At 32.2% G+C, this 21,456-nt stretch overlaps 3 protein-coding genes and 1 pseudogene across 3 annotated transcripts; 1 reads left to right on the forward strand and 3 right to left on the reverse strand.

Annotated features, from left to right (window-relative positions):
• Positions 1-9,307: 9,307 nt before the first annotated feature.
• LOC126555399 (uncharacterized) lies at positions 9,308-9,835 on the forward strand. The gene has a single exon (XM_050210324.1). The coding sequence runs from the start codon at positions 9,308-9,310 to the stop codon at positions 9,833-9,835; it is 528 nt and encodes a 175-aa protein (XP_050066281.1).
• An 824-nt stretch (positions 9,836-10,659) lies between these two features.
• LOC126555404 (uncharacterized) lies at positions 10,660-11,694 on the reverse strand. The gene is made up of 2 exons (XM_050210327.1): positions 10,833-11,694; positions 10,660-10,773 (listed from the first exon to the last, which is right to left on the reverse strand). Exons 1-2 carry the CDS (start codon positions 11,436-11,438, stop codon positions 10,690-10,692), a joined length of 690 nt encoding a protein of 229 aa, XP_050066284.1. The 5' UTR covers positions 11,439-11,694; the 3' UTR covers positions 10,660-10,689.
• A 70-nt stretch (positions 11,695-11,764) lies between these two features.
• On the reverse strand, positions 11,765-13,449 carry LOC126555403 (uncharacterized; annotated as a pseudogene).
• A 2,122-nt stretch (positions 13,450-15,571) lies between these two features.
• On the reverse strand, positions 15,572-21,189 carry LOC126555401 (uncharacterized). The gene is made up of 3 exons (XM_050210325.1): positions 21,030-21,189; positions 19,682-19,788; positions 15,572-16,699 (listed from the first exon to the last, which is right to left on the reverse strand). The coding sequence occupies exons 1-3, from the start codon at positions 21,187-21,189 to the stop codon at positions 15,572-15,574; spliced, it is 1,395 nt and encodes a 464-aa protein (XP_050066282.1).
• Positions 21,190-21,456: the final 267 nt, after the last annotated feature.

A 21,456-nucleotide genomic window follows, 5' to 3' on the forward strand; every position in this document is an offset into this window, starting at 1 on the left:
TATTTAATTAAAATTTTTATGAAACGCTTATTATATATTATGTGTACATTTTTTAGGTAAGCGTGTACACGTTGGCACCACGGTCGGAACAAAAGAAAAAGAAAAAAAGCGAAACTAATAGAACCAGCAACTGAAACTTCACTTTTAGAATCAAATTTGTTCAGCATTTATAATAAGAAAAATAGATTTATAAAAAAATATAATGCTTATATGATTGACTATAGTATAACATTAAAACCTGTGCCGGGAAATTTAGATATAGTTAGTTTAAACGCACTATTAGAGGATGGTTTAGAAAATATGATAACAAATATTAAAACAATTACAAATTTTACTGATGGGGACATTGTTAATATGCACGCAGACAATCCGAAGTTTTTTTCGCCAATATCCACAGGTAACATGACATCCAATATCTCAGGGCAGAAAATTTTAAATAAAATTTGTAGTATATTAACATCGGATCAGTCTGTGAATATTAACGAAACGGTATTCAGTTTTCAAGTTATTATAATGCCTAAAGGTGGTAAACCTAAACCGTCTTGGGAATACTTGAATCTTTTTACCAAAAACAAAAGATGTGTAACAGAAATTAATAATCAAGATGAATTATGTTGCCCCCGTGCTATTTTAGTTGGATTATCGTACAAGACTGCTGATATATTGGGACATAAATTAACCGATAGCCAAATAAAAGACCTACGGAATGGCAGAAATAATATACAAACACGTTTGACAAAGCAATTATGTCAAAAATTAAAAATATTTGATAACCGACCGTTTACCTACCGCGATATAGAAAATGTCGAAAAATTGTTGAACATTCAAGTGAAAGTCGTGAATGTGGATAATTTTTGTGAAATCGACTACTCGGGAAATGAAAATAGAATTAAGATTTATCTATTGAAAAAAAATGATCATTTTCATACTATTTATTCCATGCCTTCGTTTAAGGAACGTGTATACTACTGCGAATTATGTGATACGGGGTATAATAATAATAAAAATAAACACGTGTGTAAAAAAGGACCCGGGCTAAAGTGTAAGCTGTGTAACGAAAAATATCATATCCATGACTTCAGAAAAGAAAAAATTTTTTGTCAAGAGTGCAACCGTTACTGTGTCGATGTCGAATGTTTAAGAAAACATAGAAATGTTTGCGATAAGGAGTATAAATGCAGTGGATGTAATTTAATCGTACAAAGAAATGACCACACACACAATAGCGTTTGCGGATATGGAAAATGCCATAATTGCAAACAAGAAAACATCAAATTGTGTCTACATGAATGTTTTATGCAACGAAAAATAGGAAAAGGAGGATATTGTGTTGAAGCCTGCGTTTGTAACAACAAATCATCAGAAAAACGGAAAGACTGTACGTTCACAACGAATTATATATTTTTCGATTACGAAGCCCAACAAAACACAGGAACACACATACCAAATATGGTAATTGCGCACAATTTTGAAGGTACAAAATATGTGTTTTCGACAGATGACGTGGCCACGGCTAATGATAAATTTTGCAAATGGGCACTAAGTAAAGATATGAAAGGAACAACATACATAGCACACAATTCAAAATCATACGATACATATTTTATAATACAATACATTTTAAAATACATGCCAACAGTCAAATACGAAATAATTCGTAACGGGACAAAAGTTATGATGCTCGAAATAAAAGAAGGGGGCTTGAACATAAAATTCATCGATAGCCTTAATTTTATACAGTCTAAACTATCTGACTTCCCAAAAACGTTTGGACTTACAGAAGCGAAAAAAGGATACTTTCCACATTTTTTAACACTCCAGAAAATCAATGTTATATAGGACCTTTACCGAACAAATCTTATTACGGCTATAATACTATGACAACGAAACAAAGAACAGATTTTATAAATTGGCATGATGAAATGACAAATAACAATTATACATTTAATTTCAAAAAAGAGTTGGAAGAATATTGTAATTCGGACGTTGACATTCTACGAAGAGGATGTTTAGAACTCAGAAAACAATTTTTAGACGTGTGCAACATTGACCCCTTTAAATACATAACCATTGCGAGTGTATGTATGGCAATTTATCGGCAGAGTGACTTGTCAAATTCCACTATAGCAGTCGTTCAAAATGTGAAAAAAGAGAAATTTTCAGACGAATCAATCAAGTGGTTGAAAAGCAAAATATTAAATGGAAATAAAAATATAAAGCATGCATTAAACGGCGGAGAAGCTGTCATATGCGGTGCTAAAGTCGACGGTTATGATGTGTCGAAAAAAAAAGTATATCAGTATCATGGATGTTTCTGGCATGGCTGTCCGGATTGCTTCAACCCTAATGATACAAACCCCGTTAATAAACACTCCATGACCAATTTATACAACAACACAATTAGACGGACAACTCAATTGAAAGAAAATGGGTACCAAGTTGAAGAAATATGGAGTTGTAAATGGAGAAAGCACGCCGATTATAAACAAATGATGCAATATCCAGATGATGTGATTGAGCCACTAAACCCACGAGATGCATTTTTCGGAGGAAGAACTAACGCTACAAAATTAATGGTTAAAAATAAAAAAATTAAATACATCGATGTATGCAGTTTATACCCGACAGTAATGTATTATGATAATTACCCCGTAGGCCATCCTAAAAAGATTTTTAATCCATCAATAAAAAAATATTCGGAATCAAATTGGTATGGTTTTATCAAATGCAAATTATTACCACCGACCAATTTATATCATCCCGTACTTCCGATAAAATCTAAAAAATTAGTATTTACACTTTGTAATCAATGTCATCTTGATAAAATTAGACAGTGTACACACAACACTGATCAGAAGTCACTTACAGGAACTTGGACCACAGACGAAGTGCAAAAAGCTATAGAGAAAGGTATAAAATACTAAAAATTTATGAAGTGCAACATTTTGAAAAAAAATCTAATACATTGTTTAAGGAATATATAAAACGATTTTTAAAAATTAAGCTAGAAACTAGCTCTTGGAAAAATGACTATCGAACAGTTAATGATTATATTTTAGCAGTAAAAAATGCAGTGGGAATCGATTTGGATGTAGAAAATATAAAAGAAAATCCTGGATTAAGAGCACTTGCTAAAATATGCCTAAATTCGTTTTGGGGTAAGTTTGGACAAAGACCTAATCAAACAAAAACCGAGATCATATCAAAACCGGACAGATGGTATCAAGTATTGTTGGACAGTAAACTAGAAATTGAAAACATAGTGTTTTTGACGGATGATTTAGTCGAAGTTTCTTATAAACAAATTAACGAATACGTCGGAAACGAGCATAATACCAACATTACATAGCAGCGTTCACAACATCAAATGCCAGATTAAGATTGTATAACATGTTGGACAATCTCGGTGAGAAAGTAGTGTATTACGACACAGATAGCGTATTTTATATTTTCGATGATGTCGAAGTAAAGACAGGGTGCATGCTAGGTGAATGGACTGATGAATTAGGTCCAGGTGTACATATAACAGACTGGGTGTCGACTGGTCCTAAAAGTTTAGCACACACGGATAACGAAAACCGGACAACAACAAAAATAAAAGGATTTACTCTTAGTTATGAAAATATTCAAAAATTAAATATGGACAGTATGAAGAAAATAATGAACGACGAAATAAAGGAGGTACAACTACAATTTCAACAAATAACCCGAAATTCTAAAACTAAGCAATTAGCAACAACATTTACATCAAAAACTTTCAAAATGGAATACGACAAACGGATGGCTATGTATTCGGAAGGTGACATAATAGAAACGTTACCATGGGGTACTTGAACAACTAAATGTTAAAAATTATTATACTGTGTACATAATATATATATATTCTATAATTTATTGTTATTGTCATGTAAATATCTGTGTGATTTTATTTTTAATAATATTATACCATGTTATATAGTAAAAAATAATTCAACAATGCTAAAATATTATTATTATTAATTGTTTATTTAATTAATAGAATACAATCTTAAACATTATAAACATACCATTTTTAAATACTTTATACAATGTACAACTTGAACAACTAAATGTTAAAAAATGTTATACAGTGTACATAAATTATATATATATATTCTATAATTTATTGTTAAGGTCATGTAAATATCTGTTTGATTTGTTTTTATTAACATTATACCGTGTTATATAGTAAATAAAAAAAAATCCAACAATGTTAAAATATTATTATTGTTTATTCAAATAATAGAATACAATCTTAAACATTATAAACATACCATTTTTTTATAGCAAATACTTTATACAATGTACATTGTTGAGGATTAAAATCCATATGAAAAATACAACATGGTAGTGTTTCTCCGTTCAATTGACTAAGCCGTGGACATTCTAAGTTTTCAATGTTGAAGACGGTAGCGTGCGGCATGAACTCTTCGATAATTTTTTGTTTCTGCAAACCTTTGACGTAAATTCTATCAAATGTTAATGATTGAAATATTTTCTGTATTTCTCCATACTCGATATCACCGTATTCCAATGATAAACCGTGTTGCAACCGTTCAAGCCAACTGTTTACGCTTCGACTTTTTGCGTCTTGTTTTAAAGATGTATGTTTAAATATAAAGTGTTGATGGGTCCATGTTTCAGTGTCTGCTATAGACATTTCTTTAATAAAATACTTGTTGTTGACTCCGAGAATGCAATGAATGTCCAAAATAGCCGAAGACATATTGTTAAGCTGACTCACCGTATGGAATATTGAAAAATAATTTCGTGGTACCAAGCACATTCACTTCTGAACACCGACTGAAATTATTTTTTAATTTCATTCTTATTTATCCATGAATTATGAGAATGTTAAACCCTATCCATTTAACATATATCTGATTCCCCTTCTTTCGTATAATTTTTTCGATTAAATAATCATTAGGAAAATTTGTTTTAGATATTTCTTCGGTGTAAAAACAACCGGCTATTGGTTCATCATGATAATCGTGTAACTGATAAGTGGGTGGTTCTGTTTTGTTTATTTTTACTATTGTGAATATTTCTGTTGACCAATTAGGTAAAAATCCTTTTGTAAAAACTCCTTTCTGAGTGCTTATTCGAACTTTATCTCCAACATGAAATTTTACTTTCCTATTAACGATTGTGCGTTGTTTCAAAGTCACTAGTGCAGGATTTTCTTCCGCCTGGACTGGTGTCATCCCGATCGTTCTATGTTTTGAATTGTTGTAATTATCTATCAGGATGGGTAAAATAGATAACCATTTATGTGAACCCTGAGCAGTAAACTCTCTATACATGTTTGTTTTTAAAGTTCGGTTAAACCTTTCTACAAAACAAGCTTTCGTCGTTGAATATGTGCTATACTTTTTTATATTATGCTTTGTCATTAACATGTCAAATTTCAAATTGTAAAATTCTTTTCCATTATCTACCTGCAGCAGTTTAGGCGATCTACTTATAAGTATTTTTGACATGGCACCGGTCACTTCGCAAGCCGTTTTTGTTTTTAATGGAATAGCCCAGGCGAATTTCGTGAAGCAGTCAATCACACAGAGAATATACTTGTATCCATTGTTTTTCTTTGAAAGTGGTATCATCTCGACCAAGTCTGCCTGCCATAAATCGTTTTTCCGTACACATTTACTGTTCGTCTAGTATAATTTTTCCTAGCCGGTCTGTGAAGTTCGATTGCTATATCACGTTTAGACATTAGGTATTTTCTTTGTTATACCGGATTCATAGAGTTCTTCAAAAATAGATAATATTTCGTTTGAAACTCCGGTGTTTCCCGCAGATTGAGAGGCTAAAAGAAGTCTTAATCTATCAACCAACTCATTCGGATCATTCCAATATACTAAATTATGCGTTTGTAATTGCACACCGGTCCCCGAGGAAAATAGCTTACAAATAATTTGTTTATACTTTGCACCACCTTGCTTAATTTTTGTACCGTCCAGCGTTAAATGTGCCGATGTTTGAATAAGTATTGATTTATATGTATTTAAATCACTATCAGTATATTGCATTGGATATCTAGAAAACAATAACTCAACAAGCCCCGGTGTTAGCTGATAAGATGAATCATTGATAATTATTTCATTGTTTTTAAATTTTACTTCTTCATGACCTAATTTAATAACACCATCAGATTTTTTTCTTGGACCATATATTTTATCTTTCTCACATTCTTCTAATGACCGGTAAGTTCCCGTCCGATTATCGGTAGCTAAATCTTCAATTGCATTCGAAATGTCATTATCATTACCTGCTTCGGAAGTTTGTGGTGTTGGCGATTGGTTATGTAATTTGTTCAGAGGCTCGATTATTGGTTTAAATGTTTGTGATACATAAGATTGAATGTCGGCATCACCTCTTTTTAATGCTTCAAATTTACGTTTAATGTTTTCCTTAGCAATAACTAATTCGTTCAACACTGTACTATCGTCTTCCATGGTTAATATCGTACTATAGTGTTTTATATAACGACAAACGTGTCAAAACCGTGTCGATATCGTCCGTTGTCACGTTCACAGTCCTTACTTATTACGACGAAATTGAATCTCCCCTTACTCCAACACAAAGTACAAAACTCTTTAAACTCGGGATAATTCATATCACCAGAGCAGTGTTCCATGTAAACGTGTTTTAAATTAGTCTCATCTTGCTTGAATAATATTATCATGTTGCTATTATCTCGAATAAGTTGTTTTGGTATGCGTGCGAATGATTGCGCCAGATAGAACACATCAATGTTGTTATGTCTACAGCGTTGTAGTAAGAACGTACAATATTCTGATTTTCACATAAAATATCGTCAAATATAAAAACAGAATCTGGTAATGCTTTTTCTGGAGGGATAACCTCATCGTTTTCATGAAAAGTGAATAACTGTACTCCGTCCACATCTTTTAAAATTTTACAAAGCATTTTATATTTAGGTTGATCGAGTGTTTTCGAGTATATATAAACGTTATGAAATCGTATACCATTGATATTAGTCAATAAGGCATAAATTAAATTCGTTTTACCACATCCAGAAGGACCAACAACTAAAGCACGACAGGTATTTGGTAAAAGCGCTCCATGTCTTGATTCACGAGTCGTAGGTGGGTCGATATTTTCCACTGTAAGTTTTATTTGTTGATCGACAAACTTCATTATAATATAATGATTATGTATAAATAGCTGTGTAATCTTTGTAATCTGACCATTACACGATGTCACCCGTTCGAAGAAACAACAAGAATAAAGGCGGAGGTATAATTAACACTCTTATAAATAAATTACCACTTGAACTTCATTTACCAGGTAATTATAAACTCTACCACACACACACACACAAACTAACAATATCACTTTACAAGTTTATAGTTTTATTTATCATTTTAGGTTATCAGTACTGCGGTCCGGGGACAAAATTGAGAAAACGGTTGGATCGTGGTGATAAGGTATCAATCCTTTAGATTCGGCGTGTAAAGAACACGATATCGCTTATGATCACAGCAAATCTTTGACAGATCGTCAAAAAGCAGATTATATATTAGAAAATAGGGCTTGGAATAGATTCAAGTCAAAAGACTCAAATTTAAAAGAAAAGGCTGCAGCGTGGTTAGTCACAACGGGCATGAAGGCAAAACGTAAAATTGGTGCAGGATGTGGATTCAAAGCTGCAATAAAGGCGGCTAAAAATGTACTCAAAAAAAATATTAATGAAAAAAACCTGATGAAATTAACAAAAAAATGTGTTGCGGCAGCTAAAAAAATATTCCGTAAAAACGGCAAGAAATCTCGAGTACCTCGTGTCATACCTATACCGAAAACTGGTGGTATGTTACCGTTGATACCAATTTTTGCTGGCTTATCTGCACTCGGAGCGCTAACAGGTGGCATTGCTAACGTTGTAAAAACCGTTAGTGAATTTAATAGAAATGAACCTTCGCATTTGGGCAGAGGATTATATCTCGCACCTAATAAAGGCGGCACGTATAAAATAGAGAAAGGAAAAGGACTATATCTCGCTCCACACGGAGGTGGTTCGTATAAAAGAAAGGGTACCCGTAAATCTTTAAAGAAAACTCCAAAACGGCAAAAAAACTAATTTCTACGTTACCCAAAAGAGCGCTGTATGATTACGAAATTATAAAAATGCGCGCATAATGAAAATACCTCATTTCATCGGAGTGTTTTCTAGAGATAGGTTACCTCCACGACCAAAGCATAAAGAATCAGCGGTTATCAATTTGGACATTGAAAAAAGTACAGGAACTCATTGGGTAGCGTATAAAAAAATTGGAAAACAAGTTACATACTACGACAGTTTTGGTAATCTACCGCCTCCACTAGAACTACAGTCGTACCTCAGTGGATGTAACATACAGTATAATTACACTAGGCATCAACGTTATAACACATTTAATTGCGGGCATTTGTGTTTGAAATTTTTATCATGTACACGATAACATTAAATGGTAATTCCAGTGAAATGTCATGTGATATTTTTCCACCGTTAGAAGTAAAAACTACATCGCAGCTGTGTCTTTTAAGTCTGCAAACACATAATTCTATACCAAACATAGAACCGGATTGTAATACGATAGGATTTCGCAATTCGCTCGGCAAATGTGTAAATGTAACTATACCAACGGGATCATATGAAATAATTAATTTGGAGTCAACGATTCAAAAACTCTTACCAAATCATGTTACTTTGTTTCAACTCAAGGCTGATAGCAGCACATTAAAATGTTCAATGACGTGTAGTCATGATTTTTTCACGATTGAACATAATATATCCAAAATATTAGGTTTTGAAAATAAAGTTTACTCTGAAAACACAAAGCATGAATCTGAACGGATAGTTAACATAATGAAAGTTAACTGTATAAAAATAGATTGCAATCTAATTTCTGGTTCATTCAGTAATGGTATACCGAGCCAGACGATACACGAGTTTTTCCCTTCTTCGCCGCCTGGACATAAAATCATTGAAGTTCCAAAACATTTAGTTTTCTACCGGCTTAATTCCACGTCTATAAGTAAAGTAAATATAGTGCTAAGAGATCAAGATAATAACTTAATCAATTTAAGAGGGGAGCCAATCACAATTCGTTTACAAATTAAACATAAAGATGGCTATTAAGTTCAACAGTTATATAAAAAGAAATGTTATCAAGAAAATCAATAGTTCTACTAGCAAGATTAATACGTCAAGACGTACACCGATTGTAAAGAAACTAACCAAAAACAATCTATCATTTCTACGCTCTTTAAAAGTTCTATAATCATGGATGAAATGTATTTGGACGTAGCTGGCGGATATGAAGAAGATTGCAAAATAACTCAAATGCAGTACCACTCTTTCCTTCCGTATTCGACTACAGCTTTATCCAAATATGATGAAATTAGAATATCTATTCAAAATATGGACGCTTACACTTTGCCTTGCGAGAGCTATCTTTACATTGAAGGTAAATTAAATATACCTTCAGATATTACAGCAGAGAAGGGTGAATTCAACTTTACAAATAATGGCTTAGCATTTTTATTTTCTGAAATCCGATTTGAAATTAACGGAGTGGAAATACAAAAATTAAAATCTCCTGGAATATCTTCGAGTCTTAAAGGTTTTTGCTCGCACACTCCGAGTGAATTGAACAATCTACAAAATGCTGCTTGGGACGTAGATATGGATGCCAGTGAAAATAAACATTTCATGTTAAATAACAAATTCGCTGGTTGTATCCCGCTCAAACACTTGTTTGGATTTTGTGAAGATTATAAAAAATACTACTCAACTGTAATCAACAAATAATTTTAAACAGATCATCTACAGATTTTGATGCGTTGTATGTTTTGACGACAACTCCTAATGAAAAACTTAAAAAAGTAGCCATTGAATTAAATAAAATTATCTGGAAGATGCCCATCATCAGAGTTAGTGATAAAGAAAAAATAAAACTGTTAAAAGTATTAGACTCTCGTAAACCAGTTGCGTGTGCGTTCAGAAATTGGGACTTGTGCGAGTATCCAGTTCTCCCTCAGAACACTTCTCATTCGTGGACGGTAAAATCAAGCAGTTTGTTGGAGAAACCTAGATTTGCATTAATCGGACTTCAAACCGATCGAAAAAATAATTTATTTAATCCATCAGGACGATTCGATCACTGCTATTTGAAAAACCTAAAAGTACATTTAAAACTCTGAAGTATATCCATATGAAGATTTTCGTGCAGATTTCACAAACAATGTTACGGCTATATTGTACAAGGCATATGCTGAATTCCAGAAATCGTACTACGAGAGAGAGTATAGTGACCCTTTACTTCCTAAAAATATTTTTCAACAATTTGTACCAATCGTAGTCGTGGATTTATCACGACAGAATGACAACGTAAAATCATCGACTGTAGATTTACGAATTGAATTCGAAACAGACAAGGCCATTCCAGCAAAAACCGCAGCTTATTGTCTCATTTTACACGATCAAATTATAACTTATAACCCGTTTAATGGTGATGTAAGGAAATTGTAAATAGTTTGTAAAAATAAAAAACTTTTTTTTAAAAAAAAATTATGATGTTTTTATTTAATTATTCGCCATATTAAAATATAATTATAAACATTTTTTTTTTCTGATTGTATTACAATAAAATATTACATAATAAATTATTTCAAATAACTTAATCTACGGCTTGCCTTTGCCCTTTCACGCGCTACAAATGCTCTTGTCCTCGGTCTGTTGACTTCAGCCTTAAAAAAAAAAAATGTGTTTTTAAGTATACAACATTATGTAAATATATTAGTATTACCTCAGTTTCGGGTGAAGAAGATAACCAGCCCCTTGCCAATTGTTTGAGTGCTTTAATCTTTAAATCTGCTATTAAACAAGTACCTTGGACTGAAATACGTTCTTTCAATTTCTTGACCTCAATGTGCTCCAGATAATCCTCAACATCGCTTATTTTTGTATCTTTGGGTAACGGCATTTCTTTCCCCAGAAACATTGAAATCTTACAGGCCTGAAGCAATGAAGCGGACCGAACATACATATTTTTCATCTGAATAACTTCTTCCATGGCATCGCTCAATTGTAAAATCTTTTTAACATTCTCCTTAGTCAACTGCACATTCTGGTCTTGCTGCAAGCATTTGATTGACAGAATGTTGACACCGTTGAATTCCTCTATTGACATCAATTTAAACTCCTTTAACAGTAAGTGCGATGGAAGTCTAAAGTTTACGTTGTTAAGAAGTGTATTTATGGATTGAAACAATTCAACACTCATTTTCACGCACTGAGAGTTACTTGTAATACAAACAACACAATTAAACAAAAGTTCCGGATCTAAGCCAATATGTAAATAAACATTGCTATCAATAAAGAATGTGTTACAATCGATCAGATTATTAGCCATTATGTAACACTGAAGGTTAAACGCAGAAATTGTTACTTAATGTTACTTGTTAACTTGAAGAGCGGGTTACGACTGACTTGTCATATGGTCGTGTCATCCTTTTTATGTAGTGCTATCGAGCGCTTGTTTAGAGCGGGGACGAATCCCTACTCTTAAGTCAGGGTGGGAGTAAAAACTCATATGATATAAAACAGGGTTATGGAAGGAAACATAGTCTGGGTATTGATAACGTATTGAATAACAAATATTATGATATAAGAAATATTTATTATTATTATTATTATTATCAACAAGATTTTATTAATAATTATAAAAAGACTTTTGTATTGGAGTGAGTAGATTGTTCTGCTGACTTGCCATCTATGAAGTCGGAAAGAGATGGTGGGGGATTATGGTCTGTTAAAATACGTAGGACCATCATTTTCATCGACAGCCTATAAAATTAATAATAATTATTTTTTTTTTCTCATACAAAATATATATATATATATATATACTACATACGTGTATCGTCCTTGGTATAGTTTTCCGAATCGGAGCCCATGCTGCCTCTAATGGATTCATCGAATTTGTTACTAAATATTCTCTGAATCCCCTTTCCTCGTCAGCACCCTAAGAATAAAATAAAATTTAGTACTTGAATATTTTATTGGTTTCATTTATAGTTACTCGTGACTGTGAAGGATCGTCTTCATTATATTTCATCAACGGAGACATACTTGAGTATCTTGGTGGTGAAGGTTGTAGCATTTCCACATCAAAGGTTTCAGAATAAAACTAAAATTAACAAAAATCAGTAATCGTAATAAAAATATGTACAATATGTTTCACCTTTAATTCCTCAGCATCGTGCATCTCATTTCTCTTGGTTGGTGAAATAAATTCTGCCGGTGCATCAACTGTCTAATTAATGCATATGTTAAATATTTTTATTAATAATTTCAAAATATATTCTTACTTTTAACGAATTTCTCGATTTTGTCATCCAATTGATTGCAAGCTGTTCAGTTGCGAATAATATTATTTGGGTTAAAAAACTCTGTTTGTTCTTTTGTATATGTTTCGCGATTAATTCAATATGAATTCCTCTGATTATTGATATAACTTCATCGAGTGTAGCGGATTTATCAATATTAAAATCTGTTTTAAAGTATTCGGATATTTGTTCGAGTTGATTTAAAATATTAGGTCTTACGATATTGATTTTTCTTGATACGGTTTCAAAAATCATCCACTCTAAATCTTGAATGTCATAAGATCTCTTCTATTCAATAAAATTCTACATCCGCTTGTTTCTTTAGACTCTACGACTAATACATGCTCTCCTTTATATACCATACTTGTGATCAAAACCGATTCACATTCCAAAAAAGTGAATTTTTTATATTTCACAGCAGGATCGAGAATGTGGGATAAAATATTACCCATGAATGAATAAATACGCTTCAAGAAGTCTGGAGAAATATTAACATACCGTGCCGGTGTAATAATTCGCAGCACAATATTAAATTTATCTTTTGGATCGAATCCGATGTTTAAAAACTTGCGATTTTCAAAGTCAATTGTGAAATTACTACAATCGATGAGTTCGGACGGCGATGAAGGTGCAACATATTTATACAAACGGTTCATTTCACTTATTGGCCCTGCCATATTAATACTGATAAAGTTAAACCGAGATTTACAACTTGACACTGTTAAAACAAAACTATGACTGAATATTAGTGCTTAATAATTAATCGTCATTAATATTATTAATATTATTATTATTATTATTATTATTATGAATGGTGGGGGATGATCGAGTTCTGGAAGTTAGGTGTTAACTAGTAGTGGGGATTAGTGGTGGGGCATATATTTTGTACGTATATAGATGTATAAATATAGGTATAAAGATAATGTGTACTACGAGATAACGGCTGAGCAGTGTCCGGTTGCGGCATCTAAGGTGGGGCGGGAGGTGGTGTGACGGCGGCGCTAACCATGGCTGGGCAGCGAGTGGTGGTACGGGTGGCGGTACCTTGGGTGAGTGGTAGGTCGCGGGGGGTGGCGGTGGCGGTGGCGGTGGCGGTGGCTATGTGGCGGTGGCTATGTGGCGGTGTGGCGGTGGCGGTGGCGGTGGTGGCCCCCCAGGGACCCAGTTACTACTTATTTCTATTATATGAAATTTTTTACCACCCTTAAACATTTTTTAAAACTATATACAAATGAAATCTATTTTATTTTATGTTATTTTTATTCTGATTAATCTCTTATAGATACTTCAAATGTATATTTCATACCTATAGTTTAAAATATTTGGTGTATTATTTTATTAAATATTATTATGATATAAAAGTATATACAAATTATTAAACGAATATTTTATATAATATATATTATAAATACCTATGTCAAAAAAAGTGTTACATAATTAAGTTGATATAAAGGTATATTATAAAATTTTAAAAAAGCGGGCAAGTGGGTACCGTTCTGCTGTACATTAGAGGGTGGAGTTGACCTCGGACTAGGGTAGGTTAAATTTGAATGCAATGATAGGTATCATTGTATACGAAAAACGATTCTGAACGAAGATGATTTGTCAGCCTAGGATATAATTTCCAGTGGTTGGTGGAAAAGGTGGTTTATGTTTTAATGGCCTGAATACACCAAAATTTAAGTTCTTTTATAATTTATTATTGTAAGATAAACTTATGAAAAATAATGTATTAAGTTTTCAACTCTTAGCTACCGATACAAACATTTTTATGAATTATACCTAAAAACTAATTTGCAATATTCATAATTTTGAGGAATTTTCGTCAATATTTGAACTTCAAATGCTAATAAAAAAAAAATTGTGCCTATGTATTATTCTTATAATTTTTTAATCACTATAAGAATAACTTATGAGGAACTTTGTATTATATTTTCAAGTATTATGATAGGGCCAAAAAAAAAAGGAACCTTGTATTAAATTTTCAAAACTTTTTGGCAATCCAAAACATTTTTATCGACACTTTAAAAAAATTTCTCAAAAAAATCGAAAATTTCAGTGGTCTATAAATAACTTAAAAAAAGTTAAAATTTTTTGAAAATTTAACTATATACAGATACCACTGACATTAACATTTGGTGAAAATTTCAAGTGTTTTCAGTGATTAGTTTTTGAATTACAACCATAAAAAAAAATCGATTTGGTCGAAAACTGGTTTTGCGTAAAAATTGCCGTTTTCCGTCATTTTTTTTTTTTGTTTTTCTCGATTTTTTTGAAAACTGTTGGAAAATATTAACTTTTTACCTGCTAATGCACCAAGGATATTCACTTTTACATCGGAAACCACCCCCATAGTTTGAAATTGGAGCATTATTTCGACTAGTTATGCTGTACACAGACACAAAAAAAAAAAACACACATCATTGTAAAATCAATACATTCATCACTTCGTTCAGAATCTAAAAAATGTATTTAGTTGATACGGGGCTTTTTTTCCAAGATTCATTATAATAAAATTATATTTTTAATATTAATTTCATTAAATAATATAAATTATAATATGGTATCGCGTGATGAGTATTATACTATTTATACTACAGCGTGGGCAATTTTGTTTTTTAAAAATGTTGTTCAGAGTTTTTATTTTTATATTTTGAAAATACAAGTTTGAAGTACACATAAAAACAAAAATTGTGATACCAAATTTAACGTAATACGATCATTTATCCCAGAGTTATGTCAAGTTAAAATGTTTAGTCTTTCAATGTTATTAGTATGGAAGTTCAATTTCTTGCCATACATGAGTGGGGGTAAAGAAAAATACGTCGGCCCGTTTTTACATCAAAGTCCACGCTCCAGTATATTCTTATCTATCTCAGTGCCTACAGTACGGCCAGCGAAAAGTGAGCCTCGATACCAGAGCTCCGGGTGGCCAAATTTCGTCAGGGCTACTCAACTTTTTGGCGCGTAAATTGTATTCAAACCTGTTATTATATGAATATTATTATTCCTCCTTTATATTTTGGTAAATACGTTTTTTGAAGAAATAAAATAGGTATTATTATATTACATGCAATTTAGTTATTCAAATTAATAAATATAAATATATATACAAAAAATAATAAATAATAAAAAAAAAATTAATTTTTATACAATTTTAGAAGTTATCGTCGTCATCATCGTCATCGTCACTTGAGCTGTCGTCGGGATTTATGGTAAGAATGATAGGCTCCAAAATTTCGTCCCTTAACCCTTCCTTTACCAGATCATCGTCTTGAATTTTGTCACAATGGTCACCGCATTTTGTCCAATTTTCTTTTGTCACCTCATCTAAGGCATTATTGACCAATACTTCAACATCTGCCATTTTAAAAGAATGATTTTTTTCGGCGACTTCTCCCGTAATTTGTACCCAAATCATCTCGATGGGGTTGTATTGGCAGTGATATAGTGGCAGTCTCACCACTTCATGACCCATTTGAAAAGCTATCTCGTCTAATTTATATTTTTTTTCTTTTGGCATCGACAGTTTTACCTTTTCTCGTAATTCACACAATGTTTCTTCGGGAATAAATGGTATAGATTTGTTTTGGAGCCATGTTTGAACATCTATCTTTTTAGTGTTGCTCTTCGGGTAGTCTTCGTATAACGTTGAATGATATGGGGCATTGTCCATGACTAAAATACATGGCTTCTCCAAATTACCTAACATATCGACGAACCATTGTTCAAACACTGTGGCGTTCATCTGCGAGTGGTAGTCTGCCGAACTACCAGATTTGCACCGAAATACCAATTTGGAATTTTTTACAAAACCAAATGACGGTGACCCGGCATGGCACACAATGAGCCTACCGCCCTTCCCTATGGGTACCTTGAGTCTTTCGGTATTGTCTGAGTTTTGCCAAATGTACCCACGTGTGTGGTTTTGGTTTACCCACGTCTCATCCAAGTAAACAACTGGCCTTGAATCGTTGTTACGTCGAAACTCATGCATTTTTCTTAAAAATTTTACTCGAGCAGCAACAATGTCATTCCGCTCCATTAAAAATTTACGTCCATCATTACATCTTTTATACTTAAAATCTAAATTTTTTAAAAGGACTTTAATGGACGATTTTGAACCCGGATAATTTGTTTTTTCACGCATTGCTGCCAATATTTTTGCGCTCGTAGAAAATTGACGATTGTCGTAAAAGCTATAAACGGTTCTCCTTACAACTTCGTTGTCAAAATCATCTAGTTCAGTAGCATACTTTAATCGTTTATAAGTTTTTCTTGGCAACTTGAATGATGTAATGATGGGTTTGTCATCATGTTCTATTTTTTTTTTCCTTCTGCACAAATTCGCTTGACACTTGCAACGCTAAACACCACATGCTTCGGCAGTTACTTCCTTCGCGAGTTTTACGGAAAAAATGAGCAAATTCAGGAAAATTTTTGTCAGTAGCCAATACTTTTAAGTAATTGTAAACACTATAATTACTTTTTTAGTTTGGGAATGAATATCCTGTTGAGATTCCATTATAAAAATATTGTTATAAATTTATAACAAAAATTAAACACTTTTTTTTTAAAAAGGCGAACAAAAAATACTTATAGCACAGGCAACTCGATGAAACGTACACACTGTCACAGGTAAACGGTCGTGGAAGTACTAACCGCCGGCGTATTACGACTACGCTGTAGAACATTTCACGTAAGGGATTCGAAAAATCGTAAAATATAATGTAAGGACAAACGACATCTGACTTTTTAAATAGCGCGCCAATAGTGTCTAACGGAGAACCACTAGTTACGCTAAAATTCGCCACTAGTAACGCCACCGTCGCGGCTCACTTTTCGCTGGCCATACTATAGCTTTGGTCGGGAGAACAGCAGTTGTCCGAAAATTGATAACAGCTCTGACCGAAAAATGGTGACGTCGAATCAATTGCCAACATCGAAACTTTAAAAAAAATTATTAAAATAATTATTGTTTTCTTTTAGTGGTATCACTAGTTTGAAACTTTAAAATAACAGAATTAATATACTATTTTGCTATTTATATTATGGTTAACCGATTTTCATTCACTAATCACTTATGTCTTATTTATTGCATGACAAGTTAGATCTATTTTGTCATGATTTATAGTTAATTTATCTGAATTATTAATAATACGACCATTAAATAGATAAAATTTAATCTATTTCTATTCCTTAATACAACTACACTGTATAAAGACATATTATTATATAATATAATATCCTAATAATATGAAATATTAATAAATCATTATGAATATGAAAGTGGTCTCTACTTCTCTTTCTCTAGTTTAGACACTATAGACGTATTTCCTGTAACATCTTTTGTCGTATACTCGACTATTATAGTATTATTACTCGTATAGGCTGATCACTCTGATGCACTACACAATTAAATGTAAGTTTTTGTATATTTTAATTTAAAAAAAACTATTATTTTATCTAAATAATAATTATAAAACATTTTCAAATAACACGTTTTAACTTTTTAAATACATTCCCTCAGAATCTAAAATAGGTGTTTAATGTTGAAAACGTCATAATTGTATTAAGTACTTTTTACTAGTATCTTTATATTTTATTTTTATTTGTATAATTCACTATAATTGTCATTACTCATTATTCATACAAAAGTGTGAAAACTTAATATAATATCTAATATTTATTTACAATTTATAAATAAAAATACATTTCTAATAGAGGTTAGTAAAATTAGGTACTTAAAGATTTGGTTATTAATATTTAATATTATACTACAATGAATATACATTTTATTACTGTTAACAAACAAGGCTGGTAATTAAAATATTTTTGAAAATATAACTTACGTTTAGTCTTTTAACTATTTTTTTATAGGAAGGTACTTTTCTGTTTTATTCAACTTGTAGAAGTTACAATTTAACTAGAAAATAAAAGTAACTTAAACATAGTTAAAAATCAGTTACTTTTTTTATACAGTTAAAGCTAACAAATAACATAGTTATATAATTAAATTTAGTTTTAGTTTTAAATAAATGTACCTATGTATTAAAATGAATTTCTGTACACAAATATTATAAAATCAAATAACTTAACATGACAGTTAAAATAAAAGTTTTTAACTCGTTAGAGCCCAGCCTTGCTTATATTTAGGTGCATATACATAATTAACCTAACCAAATTAATTATTTGAACAAAAATATATAAATCAAGTTTCTAGTTAGTAAAATAAACGCAAAGTAGTAATTGCATTTAAAATCGATTCTATGTCATTGTCATACAAAATATATTAATACTTTAAAATTAAGATAAATTTAACAAAATATCTATTCAAAAATAAAATAGAAAAAATTTAAAATTTAAGTCAAAATTATAATTCCCTATTACTGGTGTTTAGCTATATGCTATTTAAGCTATTCATCATCTGTAAGTTAAAATTAATTTGTATTGATCATTATTGAATATTATTACAAGTTATGTAAAAAAACATGTACCAAGGTGAATACCAATCTCCTGTGCTACATAACCATCGACTCTATGCCCAGCTCGTCTTAAAAATTGTATTATTCTGGTAGGATCCCTGTCAATCACCAACTCTTGTAATAAACCCCTTATAACTTTGGTATTATGATTTATAACCTGCTTGAATCGTTGTATCTATAGTATTAGAATAAAGTATATGAAATAATTATTGATTTCTATTTACTTGTTTTAATTGATAGCATTGATAAAATAAATTAATATAATTCAATACTCTGATCTACTTACATTCAAATTATTTATCAATTGTTGAAATTCAATATTATATTGATTTTCTAAGAATTGTAACTGATCTGTAAATATATAATAATAATAATAATAATAAGTCAACTCCACCCATATGCTTGTTGTAAATACTAACAATATTAGGAAAAAGAACCATCATTGTTTTTTTTTCTTTTTTAGAAAACCTTTTCACATGTTCAACTGGGTTCATACCTAAAAATGTTGAAAGTAAGATTACCAACTTATTATCTTTCCATAAGACTGCTGTAATTTTTTCTTCGTTTAAAGTAGCTGTTCAATCATACATGGTAGTATGGTACCCCTATCCTTAGATTTCATAACAGTATCTGAAGGAAATGGTACATTTTTAAGTCTATTTCTCCTAACAGTTCCTAGACTTTCAATACCTCTACTTTTTAAATAAATCATTTGAAGTATAATAATTGCCATAATACAATTTAAAATTGTTATTTGATGGTATTATACGAGCAAGACGTACAACAACATTTGCACTTGCACCAATATTTGGTTCACAAGGTAAACGTAGATCTGAATTATTCTCTTGCCCACTATAAATTTCCACATTATATGCAAAACCAGAAACACCTGCCATAACAAACAACTTAAAACCCCATTTATGTGGTTTCATGGGGATATATTGTTTTAAATAATGTTTAGTTTTAGTAGAACATAATTGCTCATCTATTGACAGACATTCTTCTAGAGGAACTGATTGAAATTTTTTATTTAATGTTTCTAGAAGTGGCCTTATACGATAAAGTCTATCATGTCCAGGTCTATTGAATGGGATTAGTTGAAAATTGTCATTAAAATGTAAAAATTGCTTGATTTTTTCAAACACATTTACAGGCATGGTATTTTTTATAACAGTATTACCTATATTCGATGACCAATAGCTACGAATAGACGGATTTTTATGAACAGACATCATAACGGAGATCCCTAAAAATCTTTTAAAGTCAGTTTTATTAATTTTAAATGGTTTTTGAATATTTTTTTTGAATACTATATTTTAGAGTTTCTTCACAAATATGGTCAGTAAGAACATTTTCAAAAAAATAACTAAATATTTGGTAGGTAGAATCCAAGTTTAAAATACTAGTTGTAAGTTCTTTACTACCTAGAAACTGTGAGCTTGTGCTATGTTCAAAGGGTATATTTGTCCAATTTACTGATGTAATTGGAGTAAATGGTTTTTGATGACAATTAGTATTTTCAGTGTAACGAATACGTATATTGCGCGTAAACGCATCGCTACGCGCCGCCACTGATATCGCCCAATTCGCTATAATTACGCTAAAACGTGACAATAGATAGCGCAAGCGAGAAAACCAGTTTCGACGTCAGATCATTTTCCCATCAATTACTCAATTAACTAATACCAAGATATATTTATTTATATATGAATAAATAATTAAACATCTACCACACAACGAACTATGAATAATTGATAACCCAGATAGGGAATATCACTAGATGCGATAGTCAGAATCATCAATATTATTACGGGCGTCTACGCGTAAACATGCAGAAAAGGGCAACTGCCGTCATCGAAAATTATCCATCCGCGGTACAGTTCAACAGTTGTGGGTATAGGTAACACTATACTGTCCAACTGTTTGGACTGTGCTATCGCACCACCGCCTGTACTGTCCGACCAGTCGACTCTTTGTACCGCCACCTACCCTCAACCACGCTGTCACCGGAGGAAGTGCCGACGCCGACAAGAAGTGCCGCCGCCGATAAGGAGATCCGCCCATAATAGTCGTGGGTACAGACACAAGTCTGTACTGTCCGACCAGTCGACTCTTTGTACCGCCACCTACCCTCAACCACGCTGTCACCGGAGGGAAGTGCCGACGCCGACAAGAAGTGCCGCCGCCGATAAGGAGACCCGCCCATAGTAGTCGTGGGTACAGACGCAAGTCTGTACTGTCCGACCAGGCCACTCTTTACGCCACCGCCTTTCATAAACCACGCTGTCATCGGGAGAAATCGCGAGAGTGAGCGATACGGCCGTCTCACTATCACCGTGATATCACGAGTTTATCGGGATCAGTACCGCCAACCGAGTGTATTATCACTATCCCACTATCTTCCCTTATCATTCATAGACGCTGTAATCACAAGAGACTCGCCGCTACATTACTTGTTACCCCAACATGCTTTGTACGCATGCGCGCAGTCTCGTACATATACAGGTTTTTTGTTCCATTTACGGTGTATGGTATACAATTTAAAACCGTACATGAA

The sequence above is a fragment of the Aphis gossypii genome, unplaced genomic scaffold (genome assembly GCF_020184175.1).
Source record: "Aphis gossypii isolate Hap1 unplaced genomic scaffold, ASM2018417v2 Contig00836, whole genome shotgun sequence".
Classification (NCBI taxonomy): domain Eukaryota; kingdom Metazoa; phylum Arthropoda; class Insecta; order Hemiptera; family Aphididae; genus Aphis; species Aphis gossypii.

What these genes read in the sequence shown, in the direction of transcription:
- LOC126555404 (XM_050210327.1), bottom strand. Translation starts at nt 11,438, where the DNA reads ATGGCTAATAATCTGATCGATTGTAACACATTCTTTATTGATAGCAAT. An exon ending in CTTCTTCACCCGAAACTGAG is followed by an intron (nt 10,774 to 10,832) that starts GTAATACTAATA and finishes TTTTTTTTTAAG; the next exon opens with GCTGAAGTCAACAGACCGAG.
- LOC126555399 (XM_050210324.1), top strand. Translation starts at nt 9,308, where the DNA reads ATGGATGAAATGTATTTGGACGTAGCTGGCGGATATGAAGAAGATTGC.
- LOC126555401 (XM_050210325.1), bottom strand. Translation starts at nt 21,189, where the DNA reads ATGACAGCGTGGTTTATGAAAGGCGGTGGCGTAAAGAGTGGCCTGGTC. An exon ending in CGGTGACAGCGTGGTTGAGG is followed by an intron (nt 19,789 to 21,029) that starts GTAGGTGGCGGT and finishes TTGTTATGGCAG; the next exon opens with GTGTTTCTGGTTTTGCATAT. An exon ending in GTGCAAGTGCAAATGTTGTT is followed by an intron (nt 16,700 to 19,681) that starts GTACGTCTTGCT and finishes ACATCATTCAAG; the next exon opens with TTGCCAAGAAAAACTTATAA.